This window comes from Lissotriton helveticus, chromosome 3_1, assembly GCF_964261635.1.
Source record: "Lissotriton helveticus chromosome 3_1, aLisHel1.1, whole genome shotgun sequence".
NCBI classification, from domain to species: domain Eukaryota; kingdom Metazoa; phylum Chordata; class Amphibia; order Caudata; family Salamandridae; genus Lissotriton; species Lissotriton helveticus.
This window is the reverse complement of record NC_136061.1, coordinates 983,079,207-983,100,577: the sequence shown is the minus strand read 5'-3', so window position 1 is coordinate 983,100,577 and position 21,371 is coordinate 983,079,207. Positions and strand designations below refer to the sequence as shown.

General features: G+C 44.6%; 1 protein-coding gene across 1 annotated transcript in view; it reads right to left on the bottom strand.

Annotated features, from left to right (window-relative positions):
• Nucleotides 1–21,371, bottom strand: part of MCM3AP (minichromosome maintenance complex component 3 associated protein) — a 642,417-nt gene that overhangs the window by 27,391 nt on the left and 593,655 nt on the right. The window contains exons 25-27 of the mRNA XM_078681440.1: nucleotides 19,234–19,491; nucleotides 18,848–18,980; nucleotides 13,482–13,679 (exon numbers count right to left, since the gene is read on the bottom strand). Of these exons, the coding sequence (XP_078537566.1) occupies nucleotides 13,482–13,679; nucleotides 18,848–18,980; nucleotides 19,234–19,491 (589 nt within the window). The remainder of the gene's footprint in view (nucleotides 1–13,481; nucleotides 13,680–18,847; nucleotides 18,981–19,233; nucleotides 19,492–21,371) is intronic.

The following is a 21,371-nucleotide window of genomic DNA, read 5'->3' as shown; positions in this document are numbered from 1 at the left end:
TCGAATTCAGTATCAGATCCTCTTCTGGCACTGGTGGCAATTGCACTGGTGTCAACGAGGAAAGGCCCGGTACAGGTCTTGGAGCCAGAGTGGTCATCTGTACTTGAGCCAAAACGGGTCCCGGAGCAGGTTCCAAAAAGTCAGACAGCGCAGAGGTCGATTCCTCTAGTGGGAAGCAAACTGGAGGACCCTCTACACTTTATTGGGGTCTGAAGACATGTCAAAGGGAACAGAAAAGGTTAGAAAAAATCATAGACGGCCTTCCCTGATGCGATGTCACCGATGGGAAACTCAGGCACACCTGAATCAGTTAAGCAATTGGCTCTGCGCATTTGGACTCAGCAGAGGAGTTCAACCGTAAAGTTGACCTCTTTGGGAATGACCTCAGGTGCAAAATCGGATGTGTTACTGTGACTTGGAGTGAGATCAGGACCTATGTGAGGGCTGTGACATCTCCGTATGTTTGGTGATATACAGCTTTGCTTCTCGGTCTCGGTTTGCCTTTATGAGGGCACATTGTAGTGTCCCAAACCCACAAACAAGAGACACACTTCATGTGGGTCCGTGACTAACATCTGTTTTCTGCAGTCACGGCACAGTTTGAAACCTGTCGTTTTAGGAGGGGACATTGTTCCCTAGCACACTGGATTTAGTTTGGAAGTCTAATGAAATTGGCAGAGAAACATATCTGAATTGGAAGGCGCAGTAATAAAGGAAATGACGTAAGCGAGCAGGTGTGGCACTTATACGCAGCTCCGCTCCATCACTTGCAGGGCAGTATGAAGCCAAAGCTGAGCTGCATGTAGTTATCTACTAGTAACACTGATGGAGTAAAGTTTCTGGATTCAGTTTGGCACCTGGTGAGTATTCTAAGGTGAGTAATCTGCAGTTGGAAGAATCCACCAGAATAAGGTCCCACTGCAACATAACAAAAGGCACAGGAGCAAACATAAGTAAGCCCTTTCAAACAAGCAATGGCATTGCATCGGTTTTGCCTATGTGATGAATAATAAGCAGTTGTTATCAATCACCGTATGGGACGAAGGAAAAAACTCCCTTACAAGCATCACGGAAATAGAGAGGATGTGGCACAGTGGCCAGAGCTGCTGACTCGAGACCTGTGGATCCCGGTTCAAATCTCAGAAGTGCAACATCTTGTGATTCTGGGCTACAGGAAAATGATGACGCAGACGGGGAACAAGCATTGGTAAATGCAGGAAAAATATGCGACAGCCAATAGAAATGGAGGAAAAGTAAGTGGCATGCACAGAACCAATGAAAAGCCAGGAAAGAGAGGAGGCGGGATGCAAGTCCCTTTTAAGTTTATATTGAAAACAATAGATTTCACAGGTAAAACCTAAAAATGCATCATCACTGGTGACTTAGAGAGGGCTGACCAATCAAATGTAGAAAGGCTGACAAACAACCCTTAATGGTATCCACAGCAAGGCTCTGCCAAGCCACACACAAGATAAACAGAAGTATGAGAGTGTTTAGTCTAGAGATTGACCCGATGGTGTACAGACAAAGCGGCAAACTGCCCAGCATCAAGAACATATCAACTTTGTGTAAAGATAGTGTGTAGAAAAGATGGCATCCACCACTTCCTCAGGCAGCTCAAACCAGCTCAGTTTGTTCAGTGAAAGCCAAGCAAGGAGGTGAGGTTGTGGAGGTTTGGCAGAGGAACCCAGTGATTTTGTGGGTATAAAATCCATTTACATAGAGGTAGGCGGAGCAAAGGCAGATGATCAGACTCAGTACGTCAGAATACAGACCCTCGGAGCCCAGTCCAGAGCTATCAGGAATATATGAGCATAGTCCCTACTGACCTTGTTCAGAACCTGGGAAAGTAGCAGCAGAGGTAGAAATGCATAAAGGAGACAGGAGTACATGGAAGGCATAATTCATCTCCCAGAGAACCTTGAGGCAGGAACACCCGAGTGCAAATAACTCAATAATGGGCGTTCATGGCAGTGGCAACAAAATCTACTCAATGCAAGCCCTTCAAGACGAAGATACCTTGAAATACCTCCAAGTGAAGATTCCGCTTGTGGTAGGCTAGATAGTGTCTTTTGAGCTTGTCCTGCATGGCGTTGAGTTATGCTACCAGATAGTTGACTATCAAGAAAATCCTCTAAAGACCAGCCAGCTCTAAAGCCTCTGTCTCCTCGCACAGCACATATAAGCCCACATTGCACTGATTTGTTGAAGCACCATATGGCAGTTGTATTGTCTGTCAGAACTTGGAGAGGGTTGATCATGGAAAGTATAAAGGCCTTGAGAGCCAACAGTATGGCACAGAGCTCCAAAAGGTTCATTTGATGCTTCTGTTCCTGCGGAGTCCAGGGGCTTCTGTTTTCCAACTTCGTCAACACATATGAGCTGAGGCTTGGGGAATGAATAAAGTCTTTCGCATGTCAGATTGGAATCCTTCATCCACTGTTGAAAGTTCCAGGCTGCCTTGTCCTACAAATTGATGTTGCCCGAGAAGCAGTGCCGAGACCATTTAGGGAAGACATTCCAATATGGAGACCGGATGTGCCAATGGGCATGAAACACCAGCAACATACAGAAGGCCAGATGACCAAGAAGCCTCAGAGCCTGGCTGGAATACAGGACACAGTCCAAAACATCAACATCACATCCTGAATGTCCTTGACTCATTATGTAAGCAGAAAACCTTTGACGGCCAGGTCTAGAACAGTCCCTATAAAAGGAATCCTCTGCGCTTGCCAAAGATTAGGTTTGGACTCGTTGATGAAGAACCCCAGTGAAGAAGGCAGCCACATGATCGTCTGCAGGTCCTCCATGACTGATTAGGATGTGTATTCTTTCAACAGCCAGGCATTGAGGGATATGAATATATGCACTTCTAAAAAGTGTAATGGTCTGTGACCAACGCCATCACCTATGTAAATATCTGGATGGGGCATGGTGGGGCCAAAGGACATGACAGAGAACTGAAAGTGCTCCTTCTCTGCAACAATGTCAGAGCTCACTGTTCTTTTTGGGCACCAAGAGATCAGGGGAATAGCGACCATTTCCCTCTTGCCTTCTCGTGGACTCTTGCTATTGTTCCTCTGGTAGCAATTGACCTCTCTGGCAAGGATGGAGGCATATTCTGCTAAAGTCTAAGTGAACATACACGGAACTAGAGAGGGGATTAACAGAAAAGGAAGGGTTTAACCTTGACAGAGAACCTGCAAGACTCATTGGTCCAAAGTAACTGTAAGCCAGTTGGGCAGGTAAGAGTATATTCTGCCCCAACTGGCCACAGGTGACTCTCAAAGGCGGAATCAGAGTAGCTTAGCGGCAGCAGAGGAAGACCAGGACTGCCCATGTTGCTGGGGAGTCCTGTTCGTTGACAACACCAGACCCCTGAAGCCTTGAAAGGACTAGGCACGCTGCTGCACGGGCTGAGACGGTTGACTCCGGTGGTAAGGTAGACCACCCAAGTAACCCATGAACTTCCGGTATTGTTGATGGTACTGGTAGGATAGTGAGTATAAGCCGAGGGAGAGAGCCAAAGCATGGCTATCTTTGAACCACTTTTGAATATAACTTGTCTCTACTCCAGAAAGTAAAGTCAGGCTCCCCGGCTGACTGTGCCCCAGCTCACATTCTGAGAGAGCTTTTCACTCACTGTCCTGATCCCTTTCTTTCCCTCCTTAGCTCTTCTGTTTCCTCAGGTCTAGTTCCGCAATTTTTCAAATCCGCAATAGTTCGCCCCATCCTAAAAAAGCCTGGTGCAGACCCCTCCCTTCCTTCCAATTTCAGAACCATTTCCCTTCTCCCTTACCGTGGAAAGATATTGGAGAGCTACATTACCTCTTGTCTCTCCTTCTTCATTGAGGATAACCATCTCTTGGCCTCCCACCAAGCGGGTTTCCGCCCAGCCCACTCTACCGAGTCAGTGGTCCTGTCCGTCCTAGACGAGCTCAAGAGTAAGGCGGATTCCAACTTGCCTCAAGACTTGGTGCTCCTTGATCTGTCCGCTGCGTTTGACACGGTCGACCATTCCATCCTTCTCGACCGTGTCAGCGCGGCGGGCGTTCGGGGTACCGCTCTCTCTTGGCTCGCCTCCTTTCTTTACGGGCGGACTCAGGCTGTCCAACTGTCTGGCCATATTGCACCAACCCGCCTGGTCCCCTGTGGGGTCACCCAAGGTTCCTCCCTGTCCCCTCTTCTTTTTAATCTTTATATTCGTCCCCTTATCCTTTCTCTCCTTGACATGGGGGTCTCCATATATAACTATGCGGATGACCTCCAGCTTGTCTTTGACCTCTCTTCCCCCCTGCACCGCCCTACCTAAATTTCATTCCACTCTTGTTTTCATCTCGGAGTGGATGAACTGCAACCAACTTAAGCTTAATCTGGACAAGACGGAGTTGGTCCTGACTGGCCATTCCATCTCCCCTTGGTCGTCTGCCTTTTGGCCCTCCACCTTTGGCCCTTCGCCAATACCAGCGGCCTCTGCAAAGACCTTGAGCATTAAAGTCAGTGGGGACCTCTCCATGCATGCCCAGATTGGCTCCGTTGTCTCCTCATGCTTTCTTTCCCTCCGTATTATTCGGAAAGTGTCCCGTTTCTTTTCCACCGATGCCCTCAAACGTATCATGCTAGCAATGATTCTTTCCCGTCTTGATTACGGGAATAGTCTCTACGTGGGCATCCCGGCCTACGAACTGCGCCGATTGCAGGCCATCCAGAACCAGACTGCTCGAATTATTTACCACCTGCCCAAATCTTCCCACATCATGCCTGTTTTGAAATCCCTTCACTGGCTTCCCATCTGTTGGCGATGATCATTCGCTCCCATCTGCAGTTTCAGCTTCTTCCCCATTCTCCCATACCCGATATAGATTTTTGGGTTGGTCACTCAGTTAACCTTTTAGCTCCTATCACAATAGTTCTAATGTATCGTCCCCCTCAGAATATGCCTACTTTTGTGCCTATCTTACAAGAATTACTGGCCACACTTGTGGTCAATAACTCCTCAGTGCTCCTTCTTGGAGATTTTAAATATTGGCCAGGTGATCCTAGAGAGGACCTGTCCTCCAAAGACTTCTCATCTACTCTTCAGTGTCTTAACTTTCTTTCTCACCTTCACTCCCCTGCCCATATTCACGGCCATACCTTAGATCAGTTATGGTCAGCCAGCTGTACTATTCTTCCCCCCACAGTTGTCCCCTGCACCTGGTCCGATCATTTTTTGATCTCATTTCTCATTGAGCTTGGAGCCCAAAAAACCCCCCCTTTGTCTAAGAATGTTACAGCTCGCAACTGGAATCGGGTTGATCTCAACCTTCTTTGTTCCTCTCTAACTGCTTCTCCTCCTGACCTAGGGACTCTCTCTCTTGATCTTCAAGCAGACGCTGTGAATCAATGGTTGTCCTCCACCTGAGATCGCGTTGACCCCCTTAGAAAAGTTAAGATCTGCCGCCCCCATGACGCCCAAAAATGGTTCACAGATGATTTGAAAATCCTTAAATTGGACCTTAGGCGTTCCGAACGCCATTGGAGACGCAATTACTGTCCCTCTTTGCGAGCTAAATATAAGCTTCTTTTGATTAACTACAAGAAGGCTATTCTCTCAGCCAAAACTACGTATTTTTCTGAGAGAATATCTCTATCAGCCAATAAACCTAAGGACATTTTTTCCATAGTCCGCAATTTAGTTGCCTCGGACAGAGCCAATTCCAATCCCGTCCCCTCTCAATCTCTTTGTCTGTCTCTTAACGACTTCTTTCTAGAGAAGATCGCGAAGATCAAATCCAATATTCCTCCAACAAATTCACCCCCTCTCTCCTCTCCCTCCCCCTCACCTCCTCTGCCCTCTTCGTTCCTTGATCAGTTTCCACCCATCTCTCTAAATTCCTTTCTGGCTCTACTCCAGAAAGTAAAGTCAGGCTCCCCGGCTGACTGTGCCCCAGCTCACATTCTGAGAGAGCTTTTCACTCACTGTCCTGATCCCTTTCTTTCCCTCCTTAGCTCTTCTGTTTCCTCAGGTCTAGTTCCGCAATTTTTCAAATCCGCAATAGTTCGCCCCATCCTAAAAAAGCCTGGTGCAGACCCCTCCCTTCCTTCCAATTTCAGAACCATTTCCCTTCTCCCTTACCGTGGAAAGATATTGGAGAGCTACATTACCTCTTGTCTCTCCTTCTTCATTGAGGATAACCATCTCTTGGCCTCCCACCAAGCGGGTTTCCGCCCAGCCCACTCTACCGAGTCAGTGGTCCTGTCCGTCCTAGACGAGCTCAAGAGTAAGGCGGATTCCAACTTGCCTCAAGACTTGGTGCTCCTTGATCTGTCCGCTGCGTTTGACACGGTCGACCATTCCATCCTTCTCGACCGTGTCAGCGCGGCGGGCGTTCGGGGTACCGCTCTCTCTTGGCTCGCCTCCTTTCTTTACGGGCGGACTCAGGCTGTCCAACTGTCTGGCCATATTGCACCAACCCGCCTGGTCCCCTGTGGGGTCACCCAAGGTTCCTCCCTGTCCCCTCTTCTTTTTAATCTTTATATTCGTCCCCTTATCCTTTCTCTCCTTGACATGGGGGTCTCCATATATAACTATGCGGATGACCTCCAGCTTGTCTTTGACCTCTCTTCCCCCCTGCACCGCCCTACCTAAATTTCATTCCACTCTTGTTTTCATCTCGGAGTGGATGAACTGCAACCAACTTAAGCTTAATCTGGACAAGACGGAGTTGGTCCTGACTGGCCATTCCATCTCCCCTTGGTCGTCTGCCTTTTGGCCCTCCACCTTTGGCCCTTCGCCCATACCAGCGGCCTCTGCAAAGACCTTGAGCATTAAAGTCAGTGGGGACCTCTCCATGCATGCCCAGATTGGCTCCGTTGTCTCCTCATGCTTTCTTTCCCTCCGTATTATTCGGAAAGTGTCCCGTTTCTTTTCCACCGATGCCCTCAAACTTATCATGCTAGCAATGATTCTTTCCCGTCTTGATTACGGGAATAGTCTCTACGTGGGCATCCCGGCCTACGAACTGCGCCGATTGCAGGCCATCCAGAACCAGACTGCTCGAATTATTTACCACCTGCCCAAATCTTCCCACATCATGCCTGTTTTGAAATCCCTTCACTGGCTTCCCATCTGTCAGAGATCTCTCTTTAAGATGGGATGCTTGGCTTTCATGGCTCGCACTCTTATTGCCCCAGCCTTCATCAATTCACTCATCATCCCTTATACTCCCACCCGTGCCCTCCGTTCTTCCAACCAATTTCTCCTTAATGTTCCGCGGTTTTGCAAATCTAAAACGGGAGGCACCAGATTCTCGGTATTAGCCCTCCGTTTCTGGAACAGCCTCCCTTTGTCAATCAGGTCTATCCCAACCTTTCCCCAATTCCGTAAAGCCCTCAAAACACATCTGTTCTCCATAGCGTACTCCGGCTGATCTCCTCTTGGCATCTTTTATCCTCTTTTAGCTTCTACTACCAGCGTCAGGAAGCCGTTTGGTCGCAGTGCGCTTTATCAAGAACTTTCTTCTTTTCATTTCATTTCATTTCATTATTGTCAGAAGCAAGCGACCTACTAACAATGCCCAGCACTGCTAGACTTTTACAGAAGACCTGGTTACTATTTTGACTATGAACTCCCGGTTCTGTTGTGATCCCTACAATTCTTATCTCTTAATCTATAAGAAAACCTCTTTTTATTCTACAAAATCAGTAAAGCATTTAATCAGATCAAAGAGTTCAGTAAGAAAGGGCAAAATGAAGCTGGGCTTAAAGCCACAAGTACTTACAAAAACAATAAAGGAGTATCCACTCAAAAATAGAGAGAACGTAAAAATGTGTTCCTCTGGATAGGGGCTAGGGTGCTCAGTTCAGCACCATGTGCCTCAGCCTGTTTTTGGATAATACATATCCTTTTAGAAGACCCCTCACTCACCAACCTAGTTGGTGACATGCTTCATCATTGGGGTCCCACCCCATAGGCCGAGTGCCTATAGGGTGTGCTGCGACACCTGATTACAGTGGAGCTGGTTCGTTTTTTTCTTTTATATGTACAAGACGATCAAACAAGTGGTTTAAAAAGGGCCAACACTACTCACTGCAAGTAATTTATTCTTGAGTGCTTGAACCCTTAATTAAAAACGTGTTGCACCTATGCCTAATTAGGTAGGCTTCGGTGATATAATTAGTGTTTGATAAAAATAGCTAAGTGTGCTATGTGAAGTGTGGTAAATAATAAAATTTAAAAGGGTCTACATGTTTCAACCATCATATCATTAATTGGTTTTCGTCAGGACCATGTGACTGAACTGGGTGGTCCACACACGCTAAGGTGCGTCCTGCCCTAGTCCAGATTAGAGTGCACAAATTGTGGACTCGTGTAAAATAAGTGCTTATTCTTTTGTTCAAAGAAAAAACCTGTAAAAACAGGGAAGCAAAAGACAAACAGGACGGGGTCACATACTAGGGTAGACAATACATATACATCACATTTAACATATATAGCCATACCAAGTCAATAGTAGATGTTAATCCTGGGTTGGAACAGAGGGATTCATCTATTTTATTTACATTGCTACAGTGCTATAGCAGGACTGTGGCTGGTCGCTACTCGGATAATGCCAAAGAAGTGGTGTCGACCTAGTTCTGGCATTTTTGTGAATAGCTCGTGAGAAAATAATAATAATCGGCGTGCTATGAGTGAGTGATCTCTACTTGTGATCACGAAGTGAACGGCTGCTGGAATATGTGGGCAGTCGTGACGTCGCTTTTGGTGAATTGCGACTGGTATTGTTTTTAGCTTACGCTTCTTTGCGGTATTGCCGCTTCATGGGCACCTGCACTTCCAAGACGGCAAGAGTCCGTCTCCTTCAAATCGTTATGTGGAAAGGAGGAAGAAAGGGAAAGGGAAAAATATGCCCAGTTATAGTTGTTTGTGATCAATTGAATTTGTAGCCTTGCCCGTCGGCTTACCAAATCAAAAACACGAGGAACCTCTTGTTCCCGCATTAAAACGGTTGCGCATCACTTACTTGCTGCTTCTGTTCATCAGGCGGTAAACCTACTTGGTTCCGGCTGGTGGTGCCCTGAGGAGTAACCGGTTCTCACTGTGCTTGCCGGTAAAGTATCGCTTGGAGCGCTTCCTGGTTGGGCGTGGCCGTATCACGTGGGGTAGTCACGTGACTCCGCCTTGGCCAACCAGGGAGCTCCGGGGGCGGCGCTTTCAGTTGGTGTCATCTGTATCTGGCAGACGTAGTCAGAGGGTGTCTCTTGTTTACGTTGCCATAGAAACCAATCGTTTACATGATCGAAAACCCTTTATGAACTTAACCAGGGAAGAAAGGAGTGCCCTTGATAACCTGAGAGACTGCGACACGATTGTGATAAAGCCTGCAGACAAGGGCGGAGGTATTGTAGTGCAAGATCGCACAGCCTATCAAAAAGAATGTCTTCGACTATTAGCAGACCAAACCAGCTACCGCAGACTACCGGTGGATCCAACAGAAGATCTGGAAAGCGAGATAAAATCGCTAGTGGAACATGGCGAGTCGGAAGGCTTTATATCCAAACAAGAGGCTGATTTCTTGTGCGGGAGTGAAAAAAAGATTCCATATTTTTACACCCTCCCCAAGATACACAAGAACAAGACACCACCACCTGGCAGACCCATTGTGTCTGGCATAGGGTCGGTGTTGGAACCCCTTTCACAATTCTGTGATGTATTTTTCAAAAAAATGGTACAAAAAACAAGCACCTACCTCCAAGATACAAAAAGTTTACTTCAAATTTTGGATCAACTCACTGTTGCGAATGACACTATATTGGTGAGTTTCGATATAGAAAGCCTGTACACCAGTATTCCCCAAGACGCAACACTGAATGTACTAGGTCGAGCCCTTGCAAAAGAAGAGTGGACGTCAAGAACCCCTAGAGAGTTTGTTCTAGAATGTGCCAGATTGGCTCTCAAAAGAAATTATTTTGAGTTTGAAGGCCAGATTTTCCTACAAACGGGTGGGACATCCATGGGCAGTTCTTTTGCTCCAAGCATAGCGGGACTGTATGTTTACGATTTCGAGGAGAAGTACATCCTTAGTCAAACAAACCCCTATAGCTCAAACATCTTAATATGGCGCAGGTACATTGACGATGTGCTGACCATTTGGAAAGGCACCGAGGACTCTTTGAACTCCTTTTTCAATTGGATAAATACTTGTGATGAACATCTACGCTTCACTTTTGAAAAAAGTCCAGAAACACTTGTGTTTCTTGATATAACAATCACAAAAACAGATGGTAAACTAACAACTGTGACCCATCATAAGCCAACTGCGAAAAATAACTTGCTACGCTTCGACAGCTTCCACCCGAGACCTTTGCGTGAAAACCTTCCCTATGGGCAATATCTGAGGCTCCGTAGGAACTGCAGTGAACTGGCTGATTATAAGAACCAGGCAGAGGATCTCACAAAAAAACTGCAGAACCGGGGGTACCCAAAAAAGATTCTCCAGAAGAGCCAAAAACGTGCGCGGAACCAACCACGCTCTGGTCTCTTAGAACATACAAACAAAGCAGCTGGAGAAATACCCCTGACATGTGTTACTACCTATAACACCATTTCCAATGATGTCTCCCGAATAATAAGGAAACACTGGAATATCTTAAATACTGGCAACCTGAAATGGGAAAAACCCTTGTTCAGCTTCAAAAGGGCGCAGAGTATAAAGGACAGGGTGGTCAACACAAGACCAATAAAGACAAACCCCGAAAGGGAGACACAAACAACACTATGGGATTTACCAAGAGTGACAGGCCACTTCAGATGTGGTACCTGTAGTGTCTGCCCCTTCACGAAGAACACAAAAACGTTGCAATTGGAACCAAATAAGACCTGGACTATCAGGAGTCATACAAATTGCAACAGTGAGAATGTTGTCTATATGCTGACATGCCCGTGTAATCTAAGATACGTGGGTATGACGAGCCGAAAAATAAAACTCCGGATAGGAGAACATAGAAGCACTATCAGGTGCCAAAAAACTAACACAAGACTAACTGAGCATTTTCTTGCGAAAGGCCATACACCAGATGACTTAGAATGGACCATCATTGAGCAAGTCAAGCCAGGTACGAATCTGACTAAAAGACTATTTGAAAAAGAGCAAAGATGGGTGTACAGACTGTCTACCCACAAGTCGGGTTTGAATGATAATATCCCGTGGAATAGTGTATTGGCATGATTCACTATTCCCAAGAAATATCATGATGTACCGAAATTTGCACAGAACATCGCATAAAATGAAGACTTCATAAATATACTGTTAAAATAATCGAATTCCTGACTCTGTTCGCAGGTCCGTTACGAGTTGCCCCTCTCTTTTGTACTGGCTATGAAGCAACCCTCCTTTAAGCCCTAATAATGTAGGAATTTCCTTCGAAAAACTACAACGAAACGATCGATCATGTAAACGATTGGTTTCTATGGCAACGTAAACAAGAGACACCCTCTGACTATGTCTGCCAGATACAGATGACACCAACTGAAAGCGCCGCCCCCGGAGCTCCCTGGTTGGCCAAGGCGGAGTCACGTGACTACCCCACGTGATACGGCCACGCCCAACCAGGAAGCGCTCCAAGCGATACTTTACCGGCAAGCACAGTGAGAACCGGTTACTCCTCAGGGCACCACCAGCCGGAACCAAGTAGGTTTACCGCCTGATGAACAGAAGCAGCAAGTAAGTGATGCGCAACCGTTTTAATGCGGGAACAAGAGGTTCCTCGTGTTTTTGATTTGGTAAGCCGACGGGCAAGGCTACAAATTCAATTGATCACAAACAACTATAACTGGGCATATTTTTCCCTTTCCCTTTCTTCCTCCTTTCCACATAACGATTTGAAGGAGACGGACTCTTGCCGTCTTGGAAGTGCAGGTGCCCATGAAGCGGCAATACCGCAAAGAAGCGTAAGCTAAAAACAATACCAGTCGCAATTCACCAAAAGCGACGTCACGACTGCCCACATATTCCAGCAGCCGTTCACTTCGTGATCACAAGTAGAGATCACTCACTCATAGCACGCCGATTATTATTATTTTCTCACGAGCTATTCACAAAAATGCCAGAACTAGGTCGACACCACTTCTTTGGCATTATCCGAGTAGCGACCAGCCACAGTCCTGCTATAGCACTGTAGCAATGTAAATAAAATAGATGAATCCCTCTGTTCCAACCCAGGATTAACATCTACTATTGACTTGGTATGGCTATATATGTTAAATGTGATGTATATGTATTGTCTACCCTAGTATGTGACCCCGTCCTGTTTGTCTTTTGCTTCCCTGTTTTTACAGGTTTTTTCTTTGAACAAAAGAATAAGCACTTATTTTACACGAGTCCACAATTTGTGCACTCTAATCTGGACTAGGGCAGGACGCACCTTAGCGTGTGTGGACCACCCAGTTCAGTCACATGGTCCTGACGAAAACCAATTAATGATATGATGGTTGAAACATGTAGACCCTTTTAAATTTTATTATTTACCACACTTCACATAGCACACTTAGCTATTTTTATCAAACACTAATTATATCACCGAAGCCTACCTAATTAGGCATAGGTGCAACACGTTTTTAATTAAGGGTTCAAGCACTCAAGAATAAATTACTTGCAGTGAGTAGTGTTGGCCCTTTTTAAACCACTTGTTTGATCGTCTTGTACATATAAAAGAAAAAAACGAACCAGCTCCACTGTAATCAGGTGTCGCAGCACACCCTATAGGCACTCGGCCTATGGGGTGGGACCCCAATGATGAAGCATGTCACCAACTAGGTTGGTGAGTGAGGGGTCTTCTAAAAGGATATGTATTATCCAAAAACAGGCTGAGGCACATGGTGCTGAACTGAGCACCCTAGCCCCTATCCAGAGGAACACATTTTTACGTTCTCTCTATTTTTGAGTGGATGCTCCTTTATTGTTTTTGTAAGTAATTCTGGGGACCAGGAGTTCTCAAACTCACATTGATAAAGTGTAAAATCCCTTACTCTCTCGCTTTGTTATTTAAAACTTAAAGCCACAAGTCCTAACAAAATATACTCCTGCATTTGAATACATGAGCATAAGGTAGAGGAAAGAGTACACAAATAGAGAGCTATCAACATTCTGTAGAAAAACTTAACAAAGAACATGAGTCGGTTAGTATGCTTCGAAATGGAGATCACTCTGAGAATGTAGTCAGGAATCTGTGGAAACACGGGCATCATTTTTTATAGAAAGGACAGTGAATGCATGAAGCAACCTTCCACAAGTGATTAAAGAAACTCAGCCAATTAAGTAAATCCTGGAACAGGCACATGGAAGAACAGTTGACAAAATAATACTAACATTTAATGCCTTAGAACATGTGATGTCCAATTTAGAATCTACCTACTGCCACAGCCTTTGCTTCCATAACTCTGTAAACTCTTGTGCCCAGGCCCCTGCGGATTGATAAAAAGCAGATTATTTTCTATTTACCTTTGACTCTCCTCCTTCTCGGCCTGCAGGCTTCGCGACAGTTTCTTTGGAAGAAGCTCCTCACGGGATGGAACATAAGTGATGTCTACCTCATGCGGACACTGCGGTGTGGTATCTGCACTTAAATGCTGGATTGGGGAATGAGATTCTGAAGTCCGTCTGTGTACTGCCAAAGTTCGGCTCTGATTCAGTAAGGCACTGAAATGGAAGCAGACATCAGTCAGAAGTGAATAACTAGAGCAGCTCTCATTCTCACCTCCCTGCTTCACTCCACTATCCTCTCTCGCCTAAGTCCTCCTCACCCTCAGCTCAGTGTTCTTTCATCTCCACTTCAGTTTCCATCCATCAGGCCTCGTATCACTTGCTATGGTTTCATTCCAGCATACACCACTGCCCTCTAGCTTCAATCCCCGCCCTGTCATTTAGCTTCTGTCCACTTCCTGTCCTCTAGTTCTAGGCCCCTTCTCCTGAGCCCATGCCTTTTCCCGCCATGGTTTCAGTACTCCTTCACTACAGCTCCCCTCCAGACCTTTTTACCACAACTCTAGGCCCCTTTCACCAAGTTCCCACTGCACGCTCCAATATCATAGAAAGCTCAAAAGAAATCCTAAGAGGATAATCAGGAAAAAATAGCAATTGTCAGCAGAATGCAAAGTCTTGCAGAGCATTTCTCCGCAAACTAGTTAGCTCTTTATCCTTTCAAGGATGTCTCCGCCTGTGCACATGGTAGGTCAGAGTACACTTAACACCAAATTGTCTTTTTTGCTCCTTTTGGATCTATTTCTACCTCTGCAGAGGATAAGGTACACACTCACAGCAACGGTTGATCTTGCTAGTATGGTTTCAATGCAGGAACAATAGTTACCTCCTCTGATCATCTATTGTATCTCCAGCTCAGTATGAATATCTCTACCACATAAGTCTAGAGATAGTGCCATTATTCAAGAGGGTAAATACCTCTATCAGGTGTGCTCTAGATCAGGCAGACACAGCAGCTTGGGCAGTAAACACTAGTGTACTGCTCCGTAGACATGCTTGGTTAAGAATTTCAGGATTCAAGCCTGAGGTACAAGCCTCTATTATTAATCAACCCTTTGACAAAGAACACCTCTTTGGTCCAAGTGTTGATATATCACTAGAAAAGATGAAAAAGGATACTGAAGTTGCTAAGTCCATGGGGGCCTTACAATCCCCTTCCAACAGAGATTCCTTTTGTCACTCATTTTACAGGGGCGGCTCCAAAAATGTGTCTACAGCCAATTCCTCCTCCTCTTACAAAGCTAACAATAAGTCGCCCTCTTCAAGAGGTTATTATTAAGGTGGATATAGAGGAAACAACAGCAAGGGAAGACGCAGAGGTAACTCAACACGTGCTTCCCCTGAAAACACCAAACAGTGACTTCCTTTCCATACCACCAACCATTCCACCCCTGTTGAGGGACGTCTTTACCAATTTCTACCCATTTGGAATACGGTTACATCAGACAAATGGGTTCTACAAATTATCCAATCTAGTTATTGCCTGGAGATTACAAGCACTCCACCGAACATTCCTCCAAGGTCACACCTCATGTCACAAGAACATTTCACCCTTCTAAAGAAAGAGGTTCTTTCTTTGTTGCAGAAAGGTGCGATAGAACCAGTCCCTTTACAATAACAGCAGTGTACTCCCTCTACTTTCTAATTCCCCAAAAGGACGGCTCTCTCAGGCCTATATCAGACCTCAGAGAACTAAATCTATACATTCAGTTGGACCATTTTCATATGGTAACACTCCAACAAGTGCTTTCCCTTCTTCAGCAAAGCAACTTTCTCTCCACTCTGGCTTTAAAAGACGCTTACTTTCATATTCCAATACACCCTGCGCACTGCAAATACCTCAGGTTTGTGGTAGCAGGTCAGCACTATCAATTCAAAGTCCTCCCATTCGAAGAAACAACCGCACCCAGGGTTTTCACAAAATGCTTGGCAGTAGTCGCAGCCCATCTAAGAAGACAACATATTCATGTCTTCCCATACTTAGACGACTGGCTCATAAAGGCCAGCTCGCACAACAGCTATCTACACCACACACAAATAACTGTGCAATTGCTCCACGAGCTAGGATTTAGAGTAAATCTGTCCAAATCTCTAACCATCCACATCCCAAGCATATCTAGGAGCTACTATAAACACACAAAAAGCTCTAGCATACTCAACTCCAGCCAGAGTCCGGAATATACAAAGCCTGATGTCTCAGTTTCAGCCTCAACACTCCTTACGAGCTCGAGTGTTCATGCAGTTACTGGGAATGATGCGCCTTGCATTTTTATAGTCCCCTAGGCAAGACTTAAAATGCGTCCCCTACAGGAATGCTTAGCATGTCAGTGGAACCAAGCTCACGGTCCGTTATCCAGATCTAGTGTTGGTAGACGGCGGCACCCATCGCTCTCTGCAGTGACCCGGTTCCACAGATAGTACTGACAGCAGACACATCACTGACAGGTTGGGGAGCACATCTCCAAACCCACAAATTTAGGGCATTTGGAGCTTGCAGCAGAAACTGCTTCATATAAATCATCCAGAGCTGCTAGCGATTTTTCTGGCGCTGAAATCATTTCAAGTTCAGCTAGTATGCAAGACTGTTCTAATTCGTACAGACAATATGACAGCCATGTACTACATACAAAAACAGGAGGGAGGGAAACACTCACTCCAGCTGTCACAGACAGCACAGACCATCTGGAAATGGGCCATACATCACAAAATATATCTCCTAGCAGAACACCTTACAGGAGTACACAATCAGATGGCAGATTTGCTCAGTCGCCAGACACAGCAAATCCACGAATGGGAAATACACCCTCAAGTTCTCCTCCCATTCTTCCAAAGATGGGGATTCCCACACATAGACGTGTTCGCCACACATCTAAACGCAAAATGCCAAACCTTTGCGTTCAGGTATCCACGCCCATTGTCCGTGGATGAATTGGTCAGGGATATTAGCTTATGCTTTTCCGCCTCTCCCACTCATTCCATTAGTAGTTCAGAAACTCAATTAAGCGTCCCAGACACTAATCCTAGTTGCTCCCACATGGGCATGTCAACCTTGGTTCACAACCCTATTGGAACTCTCAGTGGTTCCACATCAAAAACTAAGTCTTACACCCAATCTCCTCACACAGAGCCATGGAGACATAAGACATCCAGATCCCAGTCAACTCAATCTGGCGATCTGGCTCCTGAAGTCTTAGAGTTTGGCTATCTTAATCTACCACCAGACTGCATGAATATTATCAAAGAAGCTAGATGTCCTACCACAAGAGCCTGCTATGCAGCAAAGTGGAAGCGGTTTGTGATATACTGTAATAACAACCACCTCAACCCGCTTGATTCTTCTGTACAAAACATTATATGTTATTGCTTACAACTACAACTTTCCAATTTAGCGTACACGTCCATATGTTTACATCTAGCTGCAATAGCTGCATACCTCCAGAATAGACATCTATCTCTTTTTAGAGGGCTTGTTATCAAAGCCTTTATGGAGTGACTCAAAAGAGTCATTACCCCAAGACGTCCACCTACTAGAGTGTGGAATCTCAACATTGTTCTCACCAGTCTAATGGGTCCACCCTTTGAGTCATTGCACAAATGTGAACTGCAATTTCTCACATGGAAAGCTGCTTTCCTCATTGCTTTCACATCACTCAGAAGAGTGGGTGAGCTTCAGGCATTAACTATACAAGAACTTTTTTTTATAAATGCACCAAAATAAAGTGGTTCTTCTGACTAATCCTAAATTCTTTCCTAAAGTCATTTCTGCTTTTCATATCAATCAATCTGTTGAGCTACCTGTGTTCTTCCCTCAACCAGATTCAGTGACAGAACGTGCCCTACACAGATTAGATATGAAGAGAGCATTGCTTTATTACATAGAAAGGCCAAAGCCTTTCCGTAACACAAATCACTTTTGTGTTGCTTTTGCTCCACCACACAAAGGCAATCCCATATCAAAATCAGGAATTGCAAGGTGGATAGTCAAGTGCATTCAAATATGCTATGCAAAAGCAAAACAAACTAACAGTTTCCCCTAGAGCACACTCTACACGCAAACTAGGGGCTTCTATGGCATTCTTAGGAAATATACCCATAGATGACATATGCAAATTTGATTTCATTTATGTACTTTATAGATTTAAGGCCCCAGAAGAAGGGCCCTGGGCCCGAAATGCATTGGGCAACAATGAAAGATTGGAATCATTGAAGTTTCTGTTTTCAAATGATTTGAAATGGAATTAAACAAGAATTGGATTAAAATGAAAAGTTTGTGTTAAACTATTGAGATTGAGTTGATGGATTTTTTCAAATCAGTTAGCCCAAGAATTAACTGTGAGCACTAAAAGTTTTGAATGAATTGTTGTATAAATATTTTATAGAAAAACTTCGACTGCATTGAGCAAATGTGCATAGTGGTCAAGTCAATGTGACTTGAAGTAGGTTGATATGCAAAACTGCAACATGGTCTACACCTCACACATTCACAAAACACTATTGTGTAGCTGTGTTAGCAAGACAACAAGCTAGAGTGGGCCAGGCAGTTTTACGTACACTATTTCAGACCACTGCAACAGATACAGGTTAGCCACTGCTTTGGGAAATAGCTGCTATATAGTCTATGCACAGCATATGATCTACAGCTCATATGCCTCGAATAGAAAATGATATTTACCCAGTATGCATCTGTTCTTGGCATATAGAGCTGTAGAGTCATTTGCACCCACCCGCCTCCCCTACCAATACCTGTTGCTGTAACATCTTACTTAGATACATGCATTCATGGACATCTCCTTTTACTACTCTTACTAACTCCATTATCACCAATCTAACAATGGAGGCGATGCCCATGCGCACTATTACTGAAAGGAGGAGTCCCCTACCTCGTGACTGGAAAAACGTCATCAAAGAAAAAGAAAAAGAAAGTGCAAACATCCGGACTCAACACTTGTTGGCGATCTGTGCAGCACAGCATATGATCTACAGCTCATATGCCTCGAATATATATATTATATAATAAATATATAAATATATATATATGAAATCAGAATGTGAAAAGGGGCATCTTGTGAAAAAAAAATACACCATGATAGTCCCGATTGTCAATATGAAGCCCAACATTATATAAAACCCGTAGTTCTCATGAGCAATATGTATGCCATATGAGGTAACGCTAGGAAGATTTCACTCACTCCCAAAGTCTATTCCTAAGCATAGGTTCATAGTACACTTCTCATATTGCAGCCTCTTATGTCTTCAATTCACTGTGGACTTCTCTGCGCGCATGGGGGCTTAGGATGCTGCACTCTCCTCAGAGAACAAGTTGTTACCTCTCAAACCCTCGCTCTTCGATCTCTTTCAGCGTGTTCATTCGAGCATGTTCCCAAGACACTGGCTGCACAAACTTCTTAAGATCATCCTTGAAGAAGTACACCCCAACCTGGCCATCCTCAGTCAAGGCATCTATGTGAATCAGAAACAAAACCAAAATTAGAAATGGAGATTCATCACAGTGGCATGTAGAATATTCTCCTCTGATTAAATGAAGTTGAAAAAAGTGGCAAAACAGACAGGAAGTAGGCACAAGCAGAGTCCTTTAAAGAAAAAACGACTCCTACATTCTATGACTAAAACCCTGGTGAGAGCCACTAGTGACTTTCAAACCAGCACAATATATACTGTCATATGTAAAAGCAATAACCAGCAGTAGAGTGACCTGAAGCAATTGGCAGTTTTGGTGGTTTCCAATCCCTGAGTTTGTGGTCAATACACAGCATGAAAAGATTGTCCCAAGGGATGTCCTGGACGGAGGGTCCTTCCTCTCCGGAGAAGGTAAATTCCTCTCTCTTCCATCTGGCATAGGTCTTACTCAGGAGATTTTCCACCCGAGATTCCAGAATCGGTAGGGTCAGCAGGGAACTGGGAATCTGAGACACATACTGAAAAATCATGGAACAGACAGGACGCCAGGGAGCTGAAAATCAATAGAAAAGAAAAAGTAAACATTGTTTTTTTTTAACATAAAACAAAGTGTGATGTGCACATTCAAACACAGACAATATTCCTGTACTGCACAAAACCATTCTATATAAATGCACATTCAAACACAGACAATATTCCTGTACTGCACAAAACCATTCTATATAAAAAAGAAAGTCATGTACATCAAATACCTGATGAGGCTTACACTAAAAGCAAATTGGTTTGTGACTCTACAACATTCACAACATGCATAACATGCTTCAAGGATGCAACAATTATACTTACCATAAGCACTGCAAGCAGAGTGATCACAATCAGAGTTTGGGAGAAGCTAAACAAGGTTCACCCGAAAAACAGCAAGTAGGATGTGGTAGTAGCCTCACCTGAATGCTACTGATTAACTGAACATATCTGCAAAGCTAAGGACCTAACCCACATCCCCAAACAAAGAACAGCTGCTACCCTTAATTCTGTCATACTCTCTAAGTAAGGGACTAGTTCAGAGCCATCAGAGGATAGGTTTAGTAGCCCAGTTCCGTAGTAGTCTATTCTTACTCTAAAGCTCTACTCTGCCCACACTTCCCCAGGGACAAACATATTAAGAAAATGGAAATGACGCACTCAAAAAAGGCAATGGATTATACATTATATTTGGTCTTTAGGGCATGATGGCCACCAATTAGATCCCATAACCCAATACATTTGCAGCTGTAGGTCAGGTAGGCACTTGATCTTTTTACAGTTGTGCTAGTTGTAAGAGTTGTGACTTTACTGGTGGACAACTGAAGTGTTTCCCTTACCCAGACTATTATTCTTTTAAAAGCATAGACGTCCTTAAAAGGGATGTGGGCTACTTTATAACAAAATGTTTCCCACTTCGGAGGAAATTGCATGGGAGCAGGCCTCCCACCCACTGTTTAGTCCCACTGAGGCTTCTGTCATGAGCAAGCTGTCCCTATGTGGGCAACTGCGGCCCAAGACCATTGCCGCCTACCTTTCCGACTCGTAAATAAAAGGGGAACACTAGTTTAATACTCCCCACCTATTTGTAATTTCGGAAAAGAGTTGCAAACCCTTTTACAAGCTGAAAAGAAATTTCTGATTTGTAAAAGAACATTTCTACACTGTAAAACATGCTTTTGTTTTTGCAAACTCTTACAGGAGTTGCAACAAACGGACTTTGTGCATCTGACCCATACTGCCAGTATGGAGGAGCTATAATGATGCCTGGAGCTATTGACTGGCTCCTGAAGGTACTCACAACTTCTTGTTTTCTGTCTATTTTTAACTGAACTATCTAACCCGATGTTAAAGTACTTTTTTCTTTTTGAACATAACGCACTGATGTTGCTCAGTATTATGCAGTACATCAGAATTTAAATATGCTTCTAATCCTACTACCACCAACAGTAGGCATGGATTCCTCACTTTATTTACCCTACGAGAGTCAAGTGCCAAATAGAGTAACTTATTTTTTCAATATGAGTGCACACGTATTATTCCCCCAACTGACATGACTGGTAATCAATTTTATCCACACAGGATATGGCCACTGATTTTCTTTCCCACTGGCACTTCCAATAAGAGCACTAATAAACAAGAAAGGCTGTGAAGAGGTTGAAACAAAAGGTGGACTCGTCCTCCTCTATCTATCATGAAAAACCACAAAGAATCCACCTTGATATCCTTCCTAAGGAGGTTCAACACTGTTCATGAACTATGTGTACCCTACCAAAGTATAGGGAAACACAATGTGTTCTTAAAATAACCCTGCCCACCAAAAGATCTCTTGGCGGCATGCTTCATCATCCGGTTCTTCCCACCCCAGCTGCGAGACGGGCGTGCTACAACCAACGGAGACGTAGGAGCACT